This window comes from Oryzias latipes, chromosome 18 (assembly GCF_053564925.1).
Source record: "Oryzias latipes strain Hd-rR chromosome 18, Olatipes_Hd-rR_3.1".
Taxonomy (NCBI): domain Eukaryota; kingdom Metazoa; phylum Chordata; class Actinopteri; order Beloniformes; family Adrianichthyidae; genus Oryzias; species Oryzias latipes.
The window spans coordinates 33,250,590-33,275,591 of record NC_136254.1 but is presented as its reverse complement, the minus strand read 5'-3'; the positions used below and the strand labels follow the sequence as shown (position 1 = coordinate 33,275,591).

The window sequence follows — 25,002 nt, the reverse complement described above, 5'->3', positions numbered from 1 at the left end:
TTTCATCAGTGATCCCGTCTTTTCCTCCAGTTGTGTGCAGATGATACAATTGTTTATGTGCACAACATCAATGTTACACAACCAACTGGAAGTTTATGGCTGCTAGTAAATGAATCTAAGCACTAACGAACAACGCTTATGTGTTCTGGCTTCAAATGAACATTTACATCTTTGAGTTTAGACTAAAATCTTTAACTGAAGTAAACTATCAAACTGAAAGATCAACCGTTTAACACCGGAGCTCTGTAACTTTTATACAGTTGATGTGATTCTAAAGGATATTGAAGCTGACAAAAGAAGCTTTGGGCTCCTTTACAGTTGTGAAGTGTTTACGCAATCAACGTAAACTGATTCTGAAGCGGAGAAAAGTGGACTCTTCAAGCATTGAGCACAGAAATAAAATCCAGCCAATGACAGACCAGCACTCGTAGGAAGAATGCAGATGTTCTACATCCATTTTCCAGTTCTTCAAAGTTGTGAATCATCATTTCCTGCTTCTGTGTGATGCCAGACAGGCATCAGCATCATGATGCCTTTCTGCAGCTGCCCTGCAGGTCTGACCTCAGTCCACCAGATGGCAGCATTTCCTTAACCCACTACATCCCCTTTGGTGTCATGTCTGGAGCAACTGTTGAACTGTTGGAAGTGTGTTACATTCAGTTATTTAAAAAAAAACCTGATTCCATTTTTTGTGTTTTTCGTGTAAAGAACAAAGAACTACAAACTAGCGGACCTCGTCTGCTCATGAAAACTATAAGATGAGCTGCAGATAAAGCTGAATGTGTCCGTGACGTAGAAACCATCCGTTTAGTTTATCTGCTCGTCACGTCGACATCGACATTCTGTTTAATCCTTACTGACTGAATTAAAATAAGGCAGATTTAGAAAAGGACAGAATTTGAGTCCAGATGTACAGAGAACAACATTTATTAGCAAAACTCATCTTTTTATTCATATATAATAGAGACAACATACATAAATATACTAACTCTTTCAGACAAAGTAGAATCTTTAGCCTTTCTGATTCTTTGATTCAGAGACCAGAAATAAGTCATTTGTTTCAAATATATACATTTAAATTAAACATACAGTTTTACTTGAATCAAAGGAAATGTACCAGGTACAAACGTCTCTAAAATGGATTAATCGATTTAAAATGAGAATCAGTGAGATTTAGACATTAGAAATGATGATAAAAAACGAACAGACGTCTCTCCTAAATAGACTGAACTGTCGTCTCTCGCAGCACCAGCTGAGCGTCCAGATGCCTCACTTTAAATAAAGTTTTTTCCGAAGGAAATCATTTGTTTGGTAAATATCCGTGCAGAGTTTTGTAGTAATTTGGTGAAAAATAACAAATACTGACTTGAGGAAAATGAACTGAAGAAATTCTAGTCTCTATTTTCTCTTCTCAATTTGGGGTCAACATTTTTCATGAAATACCCGACAAAGCTGAAAGTATTTTCAGAAGATCGGCCCGGATCCCCGTCAGCAACAGAACCGGACCAGGGCTGCAGAACCCTGAGAACTTTGGACCGGCTAAGAGCAGCTCGGTTCAGTTCTACCTGGATCCTGGTGGATCGCCCATTTATTTTTCAGCACAAAGACAGAAACTTTTCTTTAAGGTTTTCACCTGAACTGTAACATTTCAGTGGATTTTAGCTTCTCCAGTGGAATTTTGAATCTTCTCTAACTTTATCGGCAAAGACAAAGTAGAAGTCAGGAGCAGAACAAGCCTATAAAGAGCCAGAGCCTTTAAGGAACCGACCCACCGGGCCCGATTCCACTGGGAATCATTGTTTAAAACATACTTTGTTTTTTTTAAACAAATGCATAGAACATGGATGTCAAAGACCAGAGCTGAAGGTTGACTTGGAGGCCTTCATCTCCCGCTCAGAGGTTTTTTGGAAATGCCTTCTTTCTCCCCGTGGGAACAGTCGCTCCCATGAGCACCAAGGAAAGAGCCCACCCATTATTAAAGAGTTACAAACAAATCCTCCAACGTCCGTCTCCAGAAGGACTCTGGTTATCTCCAGTTGGGTCTTGAGGATTTCCCAGAATCCTTAGAGTGAGTGGAGCTGCCGCTGTTGTTTCTTCTGTGGCCCTGATGGAGAGTCAGGCCGTGAAGAGGCGAGCGGGTGGATGATCGGATAGTTCGATTTCTCTTTAAGGTGGATGTGGGAGAGGAACCGGAAGGATCCAGCAGTTTGGGAGAAACCATCCTTGTGGATGCAGCAGCCGACGGACTAGCAGGTGTGTTTTTTGTGGAGGTTTTGAGGGAACCAACTGTGGGCGGCTGGGAACGAACAGAGGAACCGAGGGTGGAGTGGGTTTTTCTGAAAGAAGAGGATGCGGTGCTTCGGGTGAAACCCGGCTGGACTGTCGGTGAGGTGGTCTTATGCAGAGGAGTAGTTGGAGCGCTGACGGTCCCCCCTCTTCTGCCTTGAGCTAGCACGTTCAGCGTGGAGCGACATATCCTCTCCTCTGCTTGGACCGCAGGTTTTGTTAGGGGCTTTCTCAGCGATGGCTTTCTTTCAAAGTCCTGGTTCTGGTTTCGAACAGACGCATGAACGTCTAAAGCCTTGGAGTCTCTGGTTTCTGGGGTCTTGTTGGTGTTGGATCGTCGGAGGGCAGCAGCAGTTGAGGGTCTTTCTCGTAGAGGCGTTTGCTGATGCTTTGCAGAGACTTTGGCTGAGGACGAAGAGCTTTGGGAGGTTCTGCTGATGGGCACGACCCTCCTCATCTCCTGATTCTCAGATTTGGTGAGGGTGCGGACCGGCTTTGATCTGTCTGCTGCTGAGGTTGTAGGTTTTGTCGCCACAAGTCGGGCTTTAGAAGCAGATAGGTCCTTGGCTTTAGGTGAAGCTTTGTTATTTTTAGGGGGAACTTCAGATGAACTCCTACAATCCTTCTTGGATTTGCCGTCAACTTTTGACTGTTCCGCCACATTGGACTTTTTATTAGAGGTGGCAGAGGGCATCGACTCTGCTGGACAACCCCCCAGGAAAGCTGCTGGTACCACGGTCTGAGAACGGGACGCGGGCTGAGGCTGGCTGCTGACGGGCGCAACTGCTCCTTCGTTGGGGAGGCGAGGGTCTGAAGAATTGTCTGAGGCAGGAGAGCTCTGGTCTTGATGACCCTCCAACAGCGTGGAGCTCTTTTCACCCACAGCGTCGCACACGCCTGTCACACACCACACAATCACCTTGTCCTCTTTTCCTTCTCGTGGAGAGGAAGACGAGGGCTTCTTGGTGGTTTCTACATCGGCTCTTTCGGTCTTTCCAGGTTGGTCGGTGCCATCTTCTTCCAAATCTGTGATCACCACATCATTGGGGTGATGAGTTGGTTTGGTGACCCCCTCCTGCTGGAATGCTTTCAGTTCAGAGACCAGAGTGCATTTTTCTAGAACTACACACATGTTGTCTGTACTGGAAGGGTTTCCTTGGGTCTTCTCATCCCTGCAGGGAACTCCATGACTGGATCCTTCATCGTCTGTCTTTGTTCTGGTAGCGTCTGTGCTTGAAGTGGAGAGAGTCGTCTTCTGGGAAAGATCTTCCTTCCTTCCTTTATCGTCTTCGTGGTTTTTGTGGTCTGGCTGTTCGTTTAGATTTGAGGTAAGCGTGGATTCAGAGACGAGTGGAGAGTTTTTGTGCGTCTCACTGCAGTTCAGGTGAGGTGAAGCGGCATGGTTGGTGTTTTCGCAGTGCCCAGAAGGAGATCCTGATGGTGGGCTGGCAGGGGTCACCCTTGGGGAAGGCGGTCTTGTTCTCTGTTCAGGTGACTTGATTCCTCTCAGTCCTCTTGGCTGAGGACTTTTTGGGTCAAGCCCCATTTCCAACAGTGTGGCTAGTTCCCGCTCAGCCAGGACAAACGACAAATTGGACGGCGAGTTGCGCGTTCGCCGTAGGCTTCCTGCGCGATCCTGAGAGGCTTTGTGCTGGGACCGTGGATGGGACTTGGGGCTCAGGAGCCCCATCAGGTGCTTGGTCTCAGTTTGTAGCAACGAGGCGGCTGTCACGTCTGCCTCACTGCTGCAGCGCATCCCGATAGCTCCTTTTGCCTGCGGCACAGAATTGATTTAAATTAGAAACTAACCAAAGTTTAACCTTTTGACCCTACAGCTTTAGCCCCAGTGATGACGATCTTCAAAACACTGTAACTCTTCAACCGTTTACGTACATAACGTCATTCTGACAGACTCTGACAGGGTATGCAGCACTTTACAGTATCCAAATGTTTCCATAATGAGTGTAAATCTATCGGATTCAGCTTTTTCCATTGGAAATCCATTGGAATTATGAAGATTAGGTTAATGGTCAAAGAGTTACAGCAGGTTAAAGAAAATTCTTTACTTGGTGTAACATGTTTCGGTCGTGCGTGGCGTTTTAGTCTTTCTACCTGTTCTCCTCCGGCCCACGAATGCCTCTTAAGCTCCTCCACTTCCTGCGTGTGTTGGCGCCGAGCCGCCTCCTTTGCCTCCCTTTCCATGTTTTCCTTTAAAGGAGAGGATTAAATGACATCTGTTCCTTCCTTCATTCCTTCCATTTACTCATCGTCATCCGTCTGAGGACGTACTTTGGCGGCGTTCGTGAACCTCAAGCAGAACGTGTGGAAGATGCTGAAGCAGTCGTCCAGCTTGAAGGCGTGGACGTCCTCGCAGAAGAAGTCGATCAGATCGTTGCCTTCCTTCTTTAGCTGCTGTCGACTGGTCCGCAGGGAGCACAGAGAAGACGTGGCGCTCTGGGAAAAACATCAAAATAATTATGCAGCGTTCCCTCGTCTAAAAATAACCAGCCATTGCTGAAATCTGGAAAGCAGTCAGCTTCATCTTTTGAACGTGTTTTAAGGCTGTAAAACTCCTCACTACACACTTTCTACACTTCTCTCTTTTCAACTCTAAAAGTTTAAACGTTTTCAACAATCAAAGAATAATATAAACGTAGCAGACTGAAGGCACTCTGTAAAGCAGACAATGGAATACAGCCAATCAGAACGCAGAGCGCAATGTGCTGCCAAAAAACAAAAACATTCTTAATGGCAATAAAACAAACCCACCAAACTGAGAGGTCACATAGGGTGAACCGCGATACAGCGAGGGGACACTGGATAATGTTTTTACTATAGCAGTGAAAAGAATATAAGGACAAAAGGATTTAATTTTGTAGAGTTTTGTTGTTTGTTTAGATCACATTAAGCAAAAAAACAAACAAAACAAAGATACCCAAAATGAAGCAAACATATGACAAATAAAATTGTCCCACTTAAATGGTTTTTGGAAAAAATTGGTTTGTTTTTCCTGTTTGAAGCACCATTTAGACACCAGAGCTGTTTAAAGAGAAACGGGTTTGGGACCAGGACCGGATAAAGTCCAAACGGTGCCCATGCCTACGTACCAACTGGGAAACCGAAGGGTCTTTCCCAAACTTAGTAAGTTTAAATTGTAAGTCTTTCAGAATCGTATCAATGCTGGACAGGAAGTGAGGGTCTTCTTTACAACCTATGACATCATCGCCTATTCTTTATGAAACAAAACATTTCATGTCTAAATGAATAAACTGGTGACCAAAGCTGCGTGTGATGGTCGCGTCTTACCTGCAGGAAGGCGTCCAGCTGCTGCAGGAGCTCAGTGTCTCTCTGGACATTCTCCTCCAGTGAGCGCGTGCGGGAAGTCAGCAGCTGTAGTTCTTCATCCAGAGTTACCAAGGAGATCCTAAAGAACCACATGAGATAAAAACATCGGTGTTTTCACACTGCTGAAGGTTGTCTACAGGAGAATGTTTGCAGCACACCATCAGCAGGGGGCGCTGTTGGCTCTTTAATGGTGGAGATCCACAAGGATTTGGTGGATCAGAGTCTCCTAAAGGTAAAGTCATGTCTGACCTGGACGCTGCCTGGACGTTATGCAGCTTGTGAGGAAACTCCAGCAGCTTCTCGTCTGTTTTCCGAGCTTCCTGAAGGAAACAGGAAAGGTTTGGTTTTTATTAAGAAGCTTTCTCTCAAAAATGGAAAGTGGAAAATGACCAACACACCATCACATCCTTTTAGCATTAAAGACAGTCTGTTTATCTGTTTGGACCCATTCTTCCCAGGATTCCCTTAACCAAAGCATAATACTATCCAGTCTTCACCCAGACAAACGTGTCCTTTACTGTCCAGTTAGCACTCAGGAAAAGAGGAAGCAGTTCAAACAGAGAGGCTGCAGCTCACCTGAGCAACAAAGTGGAGAAGGTTCATGCCCGGTTTGTTGGCCTTGGTGTCAGCCAGAGACAGAAGAGACGACAGTTTGAAGCCGACGGCGTTTCCTGCGTAGCCTCCCTGAAAGAGACAGAACTCCAGGGTCAAAATATAAAAAACACACTCTAAATCAGTGTTTTCAACCTCTTTTGAGCCCAGGCACACTTTCTCCTTAACATAAATCCTGTGGCACGCCAGCATCCAAACATTAAAAATTGAGAAACTCAGTCTGGATTGATGTGCAGTCCCTCCACAATCTCACATGCATTTTTGTGATAATTGTGGCAGAAAAAGCTTGAATTTGCAGCTGTTTTTTCTAAAAGATGTAATAAAACTTAAGTTAGTTTTCTGTAATATTTTCAACTAAATTATTTGAAATTTTATCCTGGTAGTTGTTTTTTCCCTCCAGTTTATGTAACCTCAAGAAACAAATCTTTTCTTTCTAAATAGTGATTTATTTTTTAATGTTAGTGCAAAGGCAAATGTAATTTTTTGAACAATGTGATCACAATATGTTTGATACATCTTACACAAAAAAATAATATTTGTTTTCCGTAGCTCCACAAAAAGTGAACATGTTGAAGTTTTATTAGTTTTTCTTTTGTCTTAATCAAAGATGAAGTCTTTGAAAACTTTAACAAAAATGTTTTATTTCTTTTTAGATGATTAAACTGTTTCAGTTTAGTTTAATTGTCTGTTGGCCATTTCGCCTTTGTCCTGTTTCATCAATGTTGTTTTTCCTTCTTCTTAACGTTAACATCTAAAATAATCCAAAGACATTATTAGAAAAGTGTTTGAGTTAGAAAGATGACTTGGACCAAACTCTGGGATGTTTGGCTGTTAATGAACACAAACCTTGAAGGAGAACTAAACTGTTGACCTGTGACCTCTGATTTCATCAAGAAGATTTAAAAACTGGTTGATGTGTTCGTTGTTGTTTCAAGACGTTTACCAGGGAAGACTCATTTTATGCTGAGACGCTGTCACTTTAACAGAATGCATCATGGGAGATGTAGTGATGGCAGACAGACTCTCTTCTCTGAGCTTCATGGTTTTGTTCAGTTGTTCCACGGCTTTAGCTGGTATTTTTGTTGGAACTGAGAGTCTTTCTGAGCAGAATCAGAACAAGGAAGTGAAGACTTTAACCACTTCTGATTGGTCAGACTGATGACATGTGATTAAGCCTCCAAGAATGATTGGTGGAGACAGTTAAAGGGGCGGGACTGTTCAGAAAACAGCTGTAGCTGCGGCTAAATCGCGGTACCGTCATTCTTATCAAAATGTCTTTGATAGAATCAAATAAACACAAAGAAAAAAAGTATTTTATGATCTTTCATATTCCTAACTACTCTGTGTTTTATCATGGCCGGTTTGGATGAACAAAGAGCTGAAATCCTGGAGATGGGAAATGTTTTAAGATCAGTGAATGAGGGCAATTTCCCACGGCACACCTGACCATCTCCCACGGCACACTATTGAGCTGCGGCAAAAAAAAACACTGATCTAGAACCATAATATGTGACATATCTGTAGGAATCTGAACGCCACTTTACTCTGCCACCTCAACGACGAAGACAATCCAAGATGGGAACATGTCCTGTTTGTGTGTCCAGTATTCCTTTGTGTTTTTTAAGAGTTTTTACAACTTTTTAACCTTTTTTTGTTAAATATGAAGCCAAACCTTGATGTACTGACCCCAATGTTTAGTATTTTATCACTTATTTCACATATTTTGTGGGTTCTGGATGTTTTTTGGAACTTGATGACTGCATTCTTCTGGGTTGAGGGCTTCCTGGAGCTTCTCAGGCCTGAGGCCGCTGCGGCCTTCACCAGATTACCCGGATGGTTTATCCAGAAACCAACTGCTCTGAGATGAGTTTTGTTTGACAACTGACTTGTTGTCATTGTCCTGGCTGTCATTTTTAAGTCCCAAATCACACAGCAATGCTTTCAGAGTCTGATCCCAGACCACAGATCTTTTATCAGAGGATTTTTCTGTCTTATGAGGTCATCAAGACTCAAACGTTCAATCAAAGTCCTGCTCCTGCGTGACGTTTGCTGAATCAGTGGCTAAACAGCAGTAATCTTTTCTTTTGAAGCATCCATTCGTTCCTCACATCCTGTCCAATTATTCATGAGAGCAGTTCTCTGCTTACAGCATTGAGGATGTTTCCGGCCTGCAGCACCAAGTGGAGAACAGCATGGAGCTCCTTGCAGCTCATTAACTCTGGAAAAAAACAGAAAAGAAAACAAAAGAGAGAAGGAGAGTTAGGAGGAGAACTTGTGAATCTAAAACGTGTGATGGCTCGAAGACTCGGCAGCTTCGTTAGCGGTTCAGGCGGTGATGAAGTTCACACACACGCTGCCAATAATAGCACATGTGTGAGTTTGAGACAGGAGGAGTGAAGACGTCTGGAAGGTCACACTCCTGAAATACCTGACGAGGTCGTTACCTTCGGTGGCGGAGCGAAGGATGCTGATGTCGCGCTTCATCGCGTCGCAGGAGGCGGGAAACTCCTCCTTCAGCAGCATGGACTCGATGCGAACGGAGTAACTGCAGAGCAGGGTCGTTAGAAAAAGGTCAGGCACTGAAGAACGCCTTGTTTAGAGCTCAGGTGAGGAGGGCTCACCTGGGCACCTGGATCAGCAGGTACATGAAGGCATCTGCCAGCGCCAGCTGCGCCGCGTCGCCTCTGAACGCCTCCAGCTTCTTCACCTGTGGGGAGCAGCAGACTCGTGTTTGTGCTCTTCACTCCTGGATTCAAACATCTGCCGGTGTGCAAACCTCACCTCCTCCGTCTCTGGCAGCAGCTTCAGCAGCTCCCTCACAGGCTCCGCCCCAAATGACTCACTGTTGCCGTGGCGAATGTCCTCGATAATTGCCTCGTTGGACCTGGAGGGACAGGTTTTAATTAGCAGAGACAGATGCCTGCATGTGCTAAAATGATGCATCCGTTAGAATTCAAGACAACTGGAAATTAAATGTTTGTTCCTGATTATAGTTTAGTGTCTGCCACACATTTAAGCAGCGATAAATGTACATTTATAGAAATATGACATCAGTTTCAGCTTTATGTTTATTAAATCCACAGTTACTGACACAAAATCTTCTCCAGTTTGTTGCTTTTGTCCACTTTTAAAACCAGCTTGTTGTTGGTTTGTGCTTCAACGACTAAAAGAAACACATTTTGTCTACAGATGTTTTTAGATCCACAGAAAAGCTGCATCGTTCAGGTCATAAGGTCACAGAGTTTAAAGCCTTCAGAACCCTTCAGAATTCAAGTTTATTTCAAGAATAAATGCTGAAAAAATAAAGAGAGATTTTATTGTTGACTATACCCATCAAACAATATCTTATATTCTTGAAAGTTCAATTAATTTAAATAAAGTTGCTACAAAATCTTAAAGTCGTCTTCTTCTTGTGAGCGGTACAGTTTAAGTCCCACTCCAACTATATTAATTCTGTTGCAAAAACATTTCCAGATGTCTTTTTACTACGATTAAGCAGTTTTTAGCGGAAATCATAAAATTTATGTTGTTTTTTTTTAGTACATAGTTTCTGCAGAGCAGCAGGATCTCATTCAAACGTTGCCTCTGTGTTGTTTTTCAAATTGGAAACTGACCAATCAGATGCCTCAATAAAAGTAGGTGGAGCTTGCTAGACCCCACGTCCAATTTTTTGACAGATTTTGCGTAGCCCGTTTTTAAGAAGTGAGTGGCCTTCCAACAAACTGACTCCTGATTGGCAGGGGTGGTTGCCATGGAAACGTCGACTAAGACCAACTTTGAACAATCTCTGCTTAATGATGTCGTCTGGCTCCAACACGGACCGTTGGTACCGAGGAAAAATGGCGTCTGAATCGACTTCAATTGGTTGCAGCTGGAAGGAAACCCTTTTCTGTGTGATTTCACGCCGACTTGGTCCAGTTCACACATACAGTCAATGGGGAAACCTCCATCCTGTCATCAAGACGGCTGTAAAACGTCTGAACGGGGGGGGGTCAGCGTTTATTTCAGGCCTTCAGATGATTGTTGAGAGAACGCGACGCTCCAAACTCAGAGACTGTGCGTGCTTGCATGCATGCGTGCGTGTTTGTGTGTGCGTGACGCTCATGGATGGCTGAGTGACAGCACGCCTCCTTCCTGTGGCGCCTTGTCCTTTCAGACTCCCTGAAGCCTGCATGTCGGTGTGTGTGTTTGGTAGCACACACTCCCAGCATGTTGGCACAATCAGAGCATCATTTTTCAGGACTGTCATTGTGTCGCCTCGTCTTTGTGATAACAGAGCTCGGCCGTTCGTAGAGGATATTTTTAGGAAATGTCTCATGATGCAGTCCGGATTTTCCTCGTTACACTAAACATTAGGTTATTAGGGCCTCCTTAGTTCCCCTAGCTCACAGTGACGCGGCTGAGCCGTCATGCCACACAAACCTCCGTGAATCACCCATTTCTGAACATTCGCTACGTTGGTTTACGTTCTTACACAACTCAGGATCTTTGCCACCTCTGTTTCAAACGCAAACACCTCCTGATGAGGGCGTGAAGTCATGTCACGCTATGGAAGACACCTGCAGCGTGTTGCAGAGTCGGCCTGTTGGTGACCCGTTTGGTTTTTCGTCATCAGACAAATGAGCCTCTGAAATCACGGCCTCCTCCTTCATGCATCCGTGTGAAGGAGGCGTCTAACCAGCAGCTGTCGGGTGAAGGTGAAGGCGGACTTCACCCTGGACGGTTTGACGGTCCAGCACAGAGACACACAACCACTCACACAGGCTGTTGGGATACTGGGCTATGACCATTCCATCTGGAATCTGTCCCAGTATGAATATTTGTGGCGTTCAAGATCAACCACTACACTCCTGTGTATTTCCGCCTCCTCCCCATATGACTCATGAAGTAAAACAGGAGACTCTGAAGGTGTTCTAGTATTTCATGCAGCTGTTGGTTTCAACAGAGTGAGCCTCAAAGCAAAGTTTACCTTCTGAACTGTTTGAGGAAGATCCCAACGTTCATGCCTCTCTTGGAGTCCAGAATAGACACCTGCAAAAAGGGGGATTTGTTAGCATAGAAGAAGCCGACAGACGCCCCCCTCCATCTCTGCAGTCGTGAACCACCAGCCCACCTGCTCCCTGGTTTCTCTGAACAGGCCCTGGCTCTTCGTCCGTCCCGGCTTGGCCGCAGCATCGTTCTGACAGAACAGCTCCTCAATTTTCTGCACATCAATCTGGAAGTTCTGCTGCACTTGGTCCTGACTCCACACATTGGCTCGCCCTTTCACCTGAAATCCACCATGATGTGAATGAGAAACACAAAACCTGCAACAGAACCTCAAAAGTCCCAGATGTGACGCCTTAAATGAAACGCTGGTACGGGAGGGCGCCGACGTGATGCCAGGAACTAGAGATGAGAAGCTGCAGCTCTACCTTTTCTGCTGGAATTGTCTTCCAGAAAAAGCTCCTGATTCTTTTCTTCTTCTTGGAGCCCATTTCAGGTCCCGCGGGTGGAGGTGGTGGAAGAGGAGGAGCAGGTGGAGGAGGGACAGGAACATCCGGCAACGTTTTCCTGTCGTTTCTGTCATAAAATCCAGTGGGGAAGCTTGACGGCATCACCACGGCAACAGCTACCTCCTGCTCCTGGAGGGGGAACCCTTCACTCTTATTGCCTTGGAAGACGCTGTCCATGACATGCATCCCTACGGCTGGGTGGAGCAGAACCACTGGGTGGAGGTCCCCTGGAATGATGGCCAGACAGGACATAGATGAAGGCCGCTCATCGCGTCATGGAGACCAGAGTCGGATGGATGAGCGAGCGAGCAAAGACGGAACTGAAAAACAAGAGAAAGAGGAATGACATTTACTAATGAGGAGACGAAGGAGCCAATCAGTAAACAACAAAAGTTAAAATTTCTCACAGGAACACAAAGTTGCAAAAGGAAGCAGATCCCCCGTAACGTCCATGTTTGACCCTTAAATACCACAAATGTGTCTGGCGACACAAAATAAAGACACCAGAGTCTTTGACCATTCACGCATAAACGTAAATCCAACTGATTCTGGAGCAGAAAAAGCAGCTTTACTAACTTTGTGTTAGTAAAGTGTTGCATATCAGCATTAAGCCGCTTTTCTACACTTGTTGGAATTACAAAGAGTTTTGGTAATTTGCAGAGTGTCAAAACTGGAGCTAACGGTCTGATGTTAAAGACCCACTCCAATGAAAATGGTGCGTTTGGTGTTTTTATCGTGTTCTTGTAGCATTTTCTCATGATGGAGGACAAACATTAAGAAAATTAAGCTTAAAAAGATATTTCTGAATATTTCTTAATTCAAGTCATTGTGAATCAGGAGCAGATGAAAAAAACGCAGTTTGCTCTGCTCTATTCTGATGCGTCCACTGTCAGACAAAAAGATCCATGACCGTCTTTGTTTTCCTCGTCTGAGCTGGAATCTGGATCCAAACTGTACGACTGGTTGGATAAAATATGGCTGCCATTTTTGCTGCACTGGTTATGTTAGTTTGGGGCTGTGAGGGGCTGGAAGCTAGCAGGAGTGAATGTAAACAGAATGATGTCGGGAAGCAATCCTAAACAAAAGACCACTGGGAAAGTTTAGTCTGTGTCTGTGACACACAAAGAAACCCACCTTCTTTTAATTACCATAACTCTTCAACATTTTACCAAACTTTGCTAACTTCACTTTAGTAACCTGAAAGTGATGCTTTTTACAAGTTCCTCTCAGTTCTCATGGAGATGGCTGTACCTCAGCGGGTTCAGAGCGGGTCAGGGGTTTGAAGACCAGGCTTAAGACTATCTGTACATTCTGGATTGGAGCATCTGCTAAAAACTGGGTAACATCAAATACGATCACATTGACGTCATCTCTCTGCTTTTTCTGCTTATTTCTGTTCAGAGTCACAGGATTTTACCCAACAACCGTCAGGCAAAAATGGACTTAAAAACTTGCGTAGCGGCACTTGAACATTAACGTTCTGAATGCCCGAAATGCACAAATAAGCGCGTTTAATTCAATCTTCAGTTCTGTTTTATGGATATAGCCCAAATTCACAGCAACAGTCGTTCGTCTCAATGGGCTTCGTAGCGTTTAACCAAACTTATCATCAGAACAAACATTTGAGCCCAGTGTGAACGTAGCATCAGGGAGAATCTGGAGTCACCGGTGAACATGAGAAGCATGTTTTTACCCACGCATGAACGAGGAGAACATGCCAACGCCACACCCAACCGGGATTCAAACCAAGACCACTGTGAGGTGAGAGTGCTAAACACTGCACCACAGCACATCCCCACCCCATATGTCTTTTTTACAGCCCAAAAACCCCGAGCAGCCCTCATATTCACTTCTGATTTGTTAAAAAAAATAAAAGCATGGAAACCCAAAGGGCAGCTTTATTTTAGTCTGAAAATCAGTTTAGGCTCTTTTGTTCTGCTGTCATAACTAATAATAAATAAAGCCGTCAGGCCTGAATTCTTCCTTTATGCTACACTGATGCCGTGTGGGAGCCACTTGTTAAACAAAAACCAAACCATTCTGCTCTGATAAATGTAAATCTCCTCTGAATATTTGACTGTTTTTCTTCATTTTTATTGTAGCCGTTCAGAGAAACTGAACAAACGTCTGTCCAGTCTTTTGGAGAATGTGCTATGCTGATGATAAAATAAAAAGTAAACAATAATACAGCCCAACCAAGTTTTATTTTGAAACACACGAGCAGCAGATGAAGCATTGGTTCAGTCTTCGGCCTCCTCTTCATCAAGTCTTCTCACTAATGGTGGTATCGCTGAAGATCAGTGGGATCCCCGCCGATGAGGAGCTGCAGTCCCACTCACCTTCCCACCAACTCTGGCTTCGTCAAGCGTTCTCGGAAATCTCATCAGCAGGAAACCCAGAAACGGTCCCACGCCGGATTACAGCTACATTCCCGCACAGATTAATTATTGAAGAAAAACAGGGGCTGACTCCCGCGTGTGGAGGTCCGGATCCGTGTCCACAAACATCCACACCACCGGCCGGTGAATTAAAGATGAAAGCCTGGCCAAGAGCGTTGCATAACTCCGTCGCCTGGGTTCTCCCATCAAATGTCAGCCTGAATGCAGGCGACAGTGGGAGCTGGTTCTGAAGGAGACGGAGGTTCTTTCACATCCTGAGGTGATGGTTTGGAGAGCAGCTCATTTCCAGCATTAAGGGACTCTCTTCACGCTGAAGTGAAGTAATGTTCATTTTAAAAGAAAACGGCTCAATTCAAACGTCTTTCACTGTTTTGTTCCACTGAAGTGTGAAAATACCAAGCTGCTCTACAGTTCTTTACAATGAAAAGCTTATTTAAACATTAACACCTGAGATTTAGCGTATAAAGCTGAGAAAAGCAGCTTTGAAATGATGTGTTTTACATGATTAACACAGAGAACCAGTAACGCTCAACTTAACTCATGTAAAAACAACATTTTACTAACGTTAAATCATTATTTTACACTTTACAATCATAAAGTGTTTACCCAATAAACATAAACAGCTCATTTAGACACAGAGAAAAGCAGCTTTGGCCGTTTATGCAACAATTTACTACGGTGAAATGCTGACTTTTTTTAAACTTTTTTACACTTTTCTAACGTAAAGTGTTAATAATAATAATGGATTGGATTTATCTGCGCTTTTCAAGACACCCAAAGCGCTTACATTATGTCCATTATTCATTCACTCCTCATTCATACTTAGTGATGGTAAGGTATGGTTGTAGCCACAGCTGCCCTGGGGCAGACTGACAGAGGCGTGGCTGCCATTTCGCGCCTACGGCCTCTCTGACCATCACCGGGAGCATTCATGCACATTCACACACCAGTGGAGCCACACTGGAGGCAAGGAGGGTGAAGTGTCTTGCCCAAGGACACAACGACATTTTGGCTGGTGGGAGTGGGGATCGAACCGCCAACCCTTCGATCATTGGACGACCCGCTCAACCACCTGAGCCACTGTCGCCCGTAAAGTGTGTTGCATTTTCAGCAAAAATCAGCCCTGCACTGATGTGTAAAACTAAAGTAGTGAAATGTTTTACGCGATCCTAGTAGACCAACTGATAATGGCCTAAAGGGGAAGCGGCTTTTCGTCGATATGAAACACTTCACTGATATAGATTTACTAACGTAAAGTGTAACTTTTTAACTTTAACACTTTCATTTTTGTTTCTGCACTTTGCAAATGTGAATTGATTTTGCCAAATCAAGGTAGACCAGCTGATTCTGACGCAGAGAATAATAGCCTTAGGCCGACATGATGTAAAAACAAGGATTTACCAACATAAAATGCTGTTTTTACTCTTTTTTTACACTTCATGAATGTTTCATATTGACCTAAATTCACTTTTTTTCGTGTCAGAATCCGCTGGAGTTACATTAATTTAATCTGTTGAAGAGTTACGGTAATTTCAGGTTATTTTTGCCATCGTCTGTGACAGCTGTTAACAGGTTAAAAACCTTTTTATTTAATTGTTGTTCTTTAAAACAGCAATAAATCTTTTATGCATTTTTATTCATTGGTCTGTCTTGTTAAAATAGCTCAACTAGTTCAAGCAGAATAAAAACCGAGTCAGTAATAAACCAAAACAGACAAACAGGTGACACTTTGCTAGAACTGAAATATTGGCTTTACATTATGCATTTTGCTTTAGCTAATTCTCAGCACTGATTTTAAAAATGTCAGCCAAAATATTAACATTTACAAATAATAAACTTATAAATTAGGAGAAGTATTACCTTCATTTTTATTATAAATTAAATGTCTTCAAAATATCAACTGACTGTGGTCAAAGTCCAATTTAGAGAATCCATATGAAAAAGTTTTAAGATCACGTAAACCTGTGACTGAATATCTTCAGACTAAAGTCTCTGCGTTGATTCCAAACAGTCACATTCAGCAGAACCATTTCTCTCATCATGCCATCTCCATGTTCTCCATGGAGAACATCCATGTTCTGTTTGGGTTCCGGCTCCGCCTTTGGACAGGCTTTGCGATCGCTCAACAAACTTCTATGTGGGTCTTTTGATTGGCAACCAGAGTCTGGGATTTAGTGACATCACAGGCTCAGAACCTCCTACAGAAGAAGTCTTACTTGGTAAAATGAGGTCACTTTAAGACCAAAAAACAGGTTTTGACCTTTGAACCAGGTCAATAGTAAATCTAAAGGTTTACAGCAGGAGAAAAACACAGAAGTGAGGATGTATCTCCTTAAAATGTCAGCTTTTGCTCCTGTAGATGGAGCTGGTGTAGCTCCGCCCTCTTCATTTTCTGCCTGGTGTGGTGTGAGAGTGTTTCTTGACGTCTGCAGATGCTCCTTGACAGCAAACATTCAGGACGTGGTTTAATTCCTCCTGCAGCTTGATGGATTGGTTTTCCTCTTTGCTCTAACGAGGGCTTCAGAGGTCAAATCTGGGGGGGGGGCTGACGCGTGCTCCTGTGGCAACACATCAGTGCTTCCAATCACCGTGGTAACAAGGTTCCAAACAACACACAACCCAAATGTTGTGCGTTTCCCTCTCTGACGGCTCCGCCTTCAACGCCTCACAGATAAATGACCAACTTTCAGGGTGAATAGAGCCGTTTGGAACCCAAGTGTGTGTAAAAAATCAAAAAGACAACAACACTGAAACGGACCAAATACAAAAAAACAACAACAAAGGCTTTAAGAGAAGCAAAGAAAAGCAGGTGTTACGGTAATGTCCCAGAACAACAAAAACGCCTGCAGCAAAGCCGCAAAGTGAAGTATTTCAAGTGCTTCGGATTATTCCATCACCACAGACTCAGACATGAAAGCAGCGCGTCCACGCTGTCAGCAGAAACACGCAGATCCACGCCGTCCTTTCCCCCTAAAAGCCACTCAGCTGTTAGTTTAGCGGAGACCTGCTGCACGCCAGCCGTGTTTTACTGTAACGCCGGCACCACGAGTGTGAGGAAAAAGCAGCCGCACATATTTCCCATCCGCTCAGAACAGGGAAAGCCCATCGATACGACTGTTGTGGTGAATTTGGGCCATACAAATAAAGTTGAATTGAATTGAATTCAGGTCGTTCTTTAAGGCGAGAATGAAGCCACTTTTGTCTTTTGTAAGTTTACAACAAAGAAAGAAATTTCACAGCAGCAAAGTGTTGAACTGGACTGCAAATACCCAGAAGACTGAACAGAACACGGACAGGAACAGAACCGCTGATGTTCTGCTGATCATTGTGGTGCCACAGCAGCCTGACTTTTACATAACTCCAGAACTGACTCAGGAACCTCCGGATGCATGCTGGGAAATCTCTAGTGACAGCGAGGCGCTCAGTCAGAAAACAAAAAGCCTGATTCAAAGGCATCATTGAAGACTCGTCGCTCGGCTTCGCTCAGGCGACCCAGTTATGGTCCGCCCCAGCGTCCACATTCCTGCAACTCTGACCCCAATACGGCTGACCGCTCCACACGGGGGACGCTCCTCTTCCTTCTGCTACACTTTTCCTGGCAGGAACTGGCAGCATTGCAGCTCCAAAAGTCACAGGAACGGAACTGTAACTCCAGTTTCCTTGGTCTAGAGAGCAAAAACGGATTCATCACAGTTTCTGAGTTACTATGAGCAGCAGGTGGAGCCACTGATGCCTTCAGGTAAACATGGAAAGAAAAAAATTAAACACCATTCATCATAAAGACGCGTTCTACTGAGCAGCCTCGGCCACTGTCGGGCAAAGTTGAAGAAAGTCGAGTTTCTTTCTTCTGTCTTGGAAATTATGCTTTTATCACATTTATAGAGAAACTGCCTCAAGCTAACACAAAAACTTTTGGATTAAGGTGTCTTTTTGGACCAAAATTGATTGTTTTTATGTAAACGGAAATTGAAATCTCTCAAAGAATGTGTGACATTCCATAGTCAGCTCTGTTTACTATAAATGCTGGTCAACATGACAAAACACCATCATACAAAGACCAACAATCAAACACCATCAACCAAAGACCATCATACAAAGACCAACAACCAAAGACCAACAACCAAAGACCATCAACCAAAGACCAACAACCAAAGACCAACAACCAAAGACCATCATACAAAGACCAACAACCAAAGACCATCAACCAAAGACCAACAACCAAAGACCAACAACCAAAGACCATCATACAAAGACCAACAACCAAAGACCATCAACCAAAGACCAACAACCAAAGACCAACAACCAAAGACCATCAACCAAAGACCAACAACCAAAGACCAACAACCAAAGACCATCATACAAAGACCAACAACCAAAGACCATCAACCAAAGACCAACAACCAAAGACCAACAACCAAAGACCATCATACAAAGACCAACAACCAAAGACCATCATACAAAGACCAACAACCAAAGACCATCAACCAAAGACCATCATACAAAGACCAACAACCAAAGACCATCAACCAAAGACCAACAACCAAAGACCATCAACCAAAGACCAACAACCAAAGACCATCATACAAAGCCCAACAACCAAAGACCAACTACTATCGTCCAACAACCAATGTCCAAAGACCAACAGCTTAGAATACTGTCTTGAAACAGCATAAAGATATTTTAATGTTTACCATATATAGATTAATTATACAACAATATTATTAAAAAAATAAAAGCTAAATGCAGTAGGTTTTGTCAAATTGTTGTGTTGTTAAAAACTGAGGGACTCTGTTACAAGTGTCCAGTTTCATATTTCTGTCATCAAAGCCCTACATTAGCTTTTGTGTCCATGGTTTCAGTTTGGGTGTGCAGTTTGTTGTTCATGTAGTTGTTTAGTTCATGGACTGAAGTCAACCTCAACTGGAGGAAACTCTGGATTGGTCGGACACTTTTGTGTGTTTCTAAGTTGTTGTTTTTTTTTTCTTTGGTGCTAAAACAGTTTTAGTTCAGATTATTTACTTTTAGCTTCTTTTGTGCCATCGATGTCATCTGACAAGCAGTCTCAGTTAAAGATAAACTAAATCTGAGGAGTTCAAAGCTGCAATGTCTCACTAAGAAGCACAATCAGATCAAAACCAATATTAGCTTTGTTGGTTGAAGCTTTTCATCTTAGTTCCTGTTCTATATTTAACAAGGATGCCACAATTCTAGGATACTAAACAGTATGTCAAATCATTGAACATCTTTGGGAAAGTGAATCATTGCATCCCTACTGTATACATTTGCACTGTATAAGTTTATGTTAAAAGTGTCAAACCCTTAAATTTAATATGCTTAATATTGCTTTATCACTTTACCCCAGGCTTGTGAAAAACGTAGTATAAAAACTTTATGCCGATGATATGTTGATGTTTGTTCGAGCTTCATCAAGCCGCCTGAAGAAACGCCGACAGAAACATCTGTTTGAGAGTGATGCCTTCAGTGACGGTTTGACTTCTCGTTACTTAGTTGTGCACCGCTCCAGTGAAGGAGTACAGTGAAACACACACAGAAACCTGTTTGTGAGACAATGCAGCAACAAATATTTACACAAAAACTTCACCTGACCTCCTTTGTGTGGCACAGCAAAGCGAACACAAACACAAAGACGCACTAATTATTAACGGAACAAAAACACTCAGCTTTTGATGACTCATGCTGTGCAATCGTTATTAAAAGAGATGAGTCATTACAGATTTATATGGAGGTCTAGAGTCAGACAAAAAAAGGAAAACCACAACATTGTGTTGCCGTCATCTGGTTTGTTCTGAAAAGGTGGCTTTTGCAGGACTCAGTGACTTTGTGCATCATTTTTCTCCAACCAAACACTAAACCAGGCTTCATTCACTGAAGCAGAACTCCACCCACACCAGGCGGGATCTGGCGCAGAGTTGCAGAATCAACGCAGACGCTCATCTTCCTCCCTATATTTGTATGAATTCTGTCTCTTGGGATTTCTGCGGGTTGCAAACCAGCCGCTTGCCGCTGAGCCGTCTGACGGGATTAGAGCTCCCACACTTTCTCCAGCGGTGACAGATCTCCTGACGCCTCAGTCGGAGGATTACAGACCAGAGTCACGGCTCTGCTTCAACTGTGGAATTCCAACACAGAAAAAAGAAAATCCAAGAACTCAAAGACACTGACCCAGATTCTGCTTCAAAAGGAGCAGTACATGTTTTTATATCTGTGTTTAGAAGACAGCACAGCTCCTAAAAGAGTCCAAAGGCATGTATGAAGTCCAGCTGATCCGTCCGACCATGGACAGGTCTGCCAGATGGGATCTCCAGTTCTCTGCTTTTGGGTTGTGGCAAAGCTCAAGTCTCGTGCTCCAAATAAACTCTTACTGAGCTTCTTTTGCAGATGTTAATGTAAAACCAGGTTAACGTGTGGAGATACCTTCAACCAGAATGAATTTCATCCGGGAAAGCAGTTTATTTTAGACAGTTTGAAATGTGTAATGTTGCTAAAACAGAAGCGGCCTTCACATCAACCGTTGATGCATCCACATCTTCAAATGCCAGCAGGTGTAAGGCTTCCATCAGGTGTCCTAAACCATTCCAAAAACCTTCACTGGTTCCAAAAAGACAAACAGCAGCAGCTGGGAACACTGGCTGAACCAAAACATCCCACCTGTTAGTCTGTCAGCCATGTCTCTGCAGAATACAGTCATCATCTCACAACCAAACATGAGAAGATTCATTTGGAAGATTTTGTTGTTTTTTTTGTTTTCAGGCAGATTTCCAGAGTCCAGAACTGTGAAGAAGCTTTTACCCTTCCACATCCTGAACTGAAAAACTCCTGTTGGATTTCCCCTAAATTAACAAATCTGTGGTTATCCTGGAAATATTTTCCAGAGTAAAGATGAGGCAACACACATTCCCAGTAAAGGTCTATAGGTGGAAGGATGTTTGTGTGAAGGAATTCAGTTTTTGTCTTGGAGTATGACTGGATTGTGCTCACAGATTCGTAGGGAGTTAGGATTTTTGTGTTGTGATGCTCTGCTAGCTGTCTCAGGTCAGAAGTGTTGCAGCTTTTGCTGTATCACTCGGTGAGAGATTAACTCACAACCCAGCAGACAGATTAAACTCCAGAGAGAGTTGGACTTTTGTCACAGTCAGGTTAAAGAGGCACTTCTTTGTCACGGTGGGTTGATCTGTACGGGCGCTGTGGGTTTTTGGATGTTTCGGGCCCGTAGAGGGTCGTGGAGGGAAGCGGTCGCATCTCAACGGGACCACGGGTGTGTCTTGAAGTTTCCTTGCAGCTCGTACATCCACCTCAAGGGACGTCATGAAAAGGGAATGTACCATTATCTTGAGTGTTGTAAGTGTATCCTGAAGTATTTGTAAGGTTAATGAAAGCTGTGCGAAATTAAGATATTAGAAAATTGCAAATATTAGTCCATTAATGAAGGTGCATTTTTTTTTTTTTTTTGGAGGGGGAGGTTGAAATAAAAAATGTGTGCGTCATGCGTGTCTCACCTACTAATCTTTTCGTGTTTTATGGGTGTTCACTACAACCTGTCACTTGCAGCATGCATGAAATTTTGTGTGGGCTACTCGCTGGCCCCCTTACAGCAGGTTTGAGCGTTTTTCACCCTCAGTAAGGGCTGTTGTGTCCAGGGGTTTTAGTCAGAAGAGGAAATGAACCTTTTAATTATTTTTATTTTAAATTACTTTTATTTATCCCACAATGGGGATCAATCCGCCAACCCTTCGGTTATTAGACGACCTGCTCTACCGCCTGAGCTAAACTGCCGCCCTCAATATAATAAAACTATGTGGTCACCCATCCAGAATCTAGAATCAGGTGTCCCAATCACTTGGTCTGGCTACAGGTGTATTAAATCAAGCCCCTCAGACTCACAGTCTGTTTGTTTGTTTTTTTGTTTTTTAATTACTTTTATTTGACCTCTGACCAAAGACCTCTGCTCTTTGCAGATGATGTGCTGTTGTTTCCAACACTAAGACAAGGATGGTAATGAACTAATCAAAGGGGAAGTTTGACCATCATGAAGGAGTCCTGCTTTGGTTCTAAATAAATATTTGATGAAAAAAACAGTTTATGATTCAGTTTTTCTTCTCATATTTCTTTATTGGACTTCATAAAAAAAGCCTCCATGTGTGACTTACTACATTGTGTCAATTTGAGTCAAATTCTGCTTTTGCTTTTTGTTTAAAAACTCAGACAGTCCAGCTGCTTCACATTTACTTTACCAGCCTACGTATTTATGATTTCCCCAACATCCCTGATGAATTTTCCAAAAATGTTTGAGTTTGGATGCAAAAGGTGTTCAATCCTTTCAGGGTAACAAAAGATCTGAGTCTGTTCACCACCATAACATCCAACAGAGCTTAACTATCTGAGTGACTACTGTTTTTTTAATGATGGAATATGAATCCAACAGAAGATTAGAAATATATTTTTTAAATATCAAACCAAAAAATGTCAAAAATACAGGAGTGATCGATGAAAAACTGCTTCATAAGTGAGGTCAGAAAATTAATTATTCAAATCATCAGTTTAACAAAAAGGAAATAAGCAACAAGATGACCAAAACTTAAAAAACATTTAGCATATTTCAGAAAACCACATGAGAAACTACAAAGGAATGAATCCAAACAAATGTCTACAAAGAATGGAAAAATCATCTCTGAAGACCAATAAAGGATCCTACAACAGAAACCATCATTTTCAAAGAGACCAACAAACTCCAAAACTTAACAGAGCGGGTCAGACGCACAAAGAGAGGAGTCCCACGGTCGCCATGGAAACCCCAGCCAAAATCCCTGAAGATGAGATGTTTCTGCCTCATTTACAAGACAAGCGGCAGTGAGCACAGATGCTGGTGAAAATAAAAGAAAAGGAACACACACGCACACACACACACACACGCGCCTTAAAAGAAAACGCTGATGCAGGTTACGTAAGGTTATTTACCAACAAGAGAAGTTTCCGTTTACAGATTCAAAAAATGAGCAAAACGTTGGAAAATCCTCCTTAAGCTCCACGAAGAAGCTAAAGTTTACTGCTGTGCTTTACAGCCGGGGGGGGGTTGAGGAAAGCAAACGGCTGGGTGAGCATCCCTGGTCTTTGAGGTTACCATAGCGACAGGAAACACCCTCCAACCTTTAAAATATTACCCAGCAGAGCTTGAGGCAGGTCAGAGGGTCGAGCAGGAACCTTAACTTCACCAACAGACAGCAGCGAGTTTCCCAACAACAGAAACGTCATCATTTCATTCTCAGTCAGGGAAATGAACCTAAAAGGTATGTTCGGGTCCCGTAGGTGGATCAGTTTCCTCAGGTGATCAAGTGCAGCAGTCAGGTACGTTTTTACTTTGGCGTGTCACGGGTTTACCATGAGACCAGCCTCATTTCCAAAAGGGCAAAATTCAGTCCTAACGTGTGCCAACAACAACAACCACCTGGCCGGTCAGAGGAGACACTGGGGGCCAAAGGGGGCACTCCAAAGTCATCCTCTCAGACAGAACCGTTCCGGGCCTGAACGTTTCAGGAAGGCCTCACCACTTTCAAACCCAGAACTGTTTTCTGTTGACAGACCAAACATGGAGGCTGAGCCTAAAGGCCAGGCTGCCCGTCTGAATGTGAAGCAGGAGAATTTACAAGCAAACCACAACAATGGAGAGCAGCTCCAAAAAGCACAGCAGACCATGGAAATGGAGGCTACTCTGACCTTATATGAGCACAGATTCACTTTAAACCACATTTCAGGCTATTTATCACCTTTTCTAGTCAGCTTTCTGTACAAAATGATATGCATATTCCTGCCAACTGATATTTTAAAATGAAACTATGTTCTAAATTATAGTTTATTGAACTAAAAATGACATGTAAGCAGCACAAAAAGTGAAAAAAGAAATGGGGCAATCATGAAAAATGCATCTCCCAACATTTACAAGCAAACCACAAAAATGACAACAAAGATCAGAACTAAAATTAAAGAAAGAAAATAGAAACTGTATGAAAGAAAAACTGGAATAAACAGCATTTCAAAGCTGTTTTTGTCCCTTTACATAAAAAACACAATTTCCTTTACCTGTTTGATCGATGTAAACATAAACAGATGACTGACTGGTGTTAAAAAGAACGGCTGGATTATAATTCACGGTTGGAAAACTACACAAAAGCAGCGAAAATGACTAAAAATATAAGTGTGAATTCTGAGAAAGTCCCTCTGAATTCATCATAGATCCTGATAAGCAGTTTTCTGCTATAAACAGACGCTGCCATGTTGGTTAAAATGCAGCAAAAACATGTATTATTACTATTATTCTAAATAAAGTCTGTTTATATTTTGTAATATTTTTATATAGTTAATCACAACAATTAATTATCACTTAAAACATCGCGTTGTACAAATTAACATTAATTGTCTGTCTCTTCACAAAGTAAACACAGCTGATTTGAAGGAAAACTCACCGGAGCTTCTGTGACACGAGACCTCGCGCGTGGAATTAATAAATAAACGATAAACTCCCGTGAGAAGCTGCTCAATTAAGATCTCCGTTCAGTTGCAGAGCATCTATAAAGCGGCGCGCGCCGGCAGCTCGTGCAGCGTTCTGACGCCACAGGAGAGCGCGTGCGAGTGAAGCGTCAAGCTCAAGAGGGAGGTGGTTTTCCCGGCTGGTTTGCACATGCGCAGTCTCAGTTGGAAGTACCGATGAGCGGCCTCCGTCCCGCGTTCACGCCCAGCCGTGAGCGTGCGTGTCCGGCTCAGATAAGAAGAGCAGAGAAACACGCGGGACTCCCACAGGAACGGTCACGGGGGGAGCACCTACAGGGTCATTTTGGCACGTCACGTGCTTC

General features: G+C 43.2%; 1 protein-coding gene across 1 annotated transcript; it reads right to left on the bottom strand.

The window, feature by feature from the left end:
- Positions 1–911: 911 nt before the first annotated feature.
- Positions 912–24,791, bottom strand: LOC101157847 (uncharacterized). The gene is made up of 14 exons (XM_004086730.5): positions 24,616–24,791; positions 11,658–12,058; positions 11,357–11,512; positions 11,213–11,274; positions 9,025–9,127; positions 8,865–8,950; positions 8,688–8,788; positions 8,391–8,461; positions 6,208–6,315; positions 5,881–5,951; positions 5,593–5,710; positions 4,576–4,740; positions 4,399–4,494; positions 912–4,060 (listed from the first exon to the last, which is right to left on the bottom strand). Exons 2-14 carry the CDS (start codon positions 11,988–11,990, stop codon positions 2,027–2,029), a joined length of 3,504 nt encoding a protein of 1,167 aa, XP_004086778.2. The 5' UTR covers positions 11,991–12,058; positions 24,616–24,791; the 3' UTR covers positions 912–2,026.
- Between the last annotated feature and the right edge of the window lie 211 nt (positions 24,792–25,002).

Bases quoted from the DNA above. Each gene is read 5' to 3' on its own strand.
- LOC101157847 (XM_004086730.5), bottom strand. From the start codon at position 11,990: ATGTCCTGTCTGGCCATCATTCCAGGGGACCTCCACCCAGTGGTTCTG. The intron at 5,952-6,207 runs GTGAGCTGCAGC...TGTTTCCTTCAG, and splicing joins TTCTCCACTTTGTTGCTCAG to GAAGCTCGGAAAACAGACGA. The intron at 4,741-5,592 runs GTAAGACGCGAC...TGTTTTTCCCAG, and splicing joins AGCTGGACGCCTTCCTGCAG to AGCGCCACGTCTTCTCTGTG.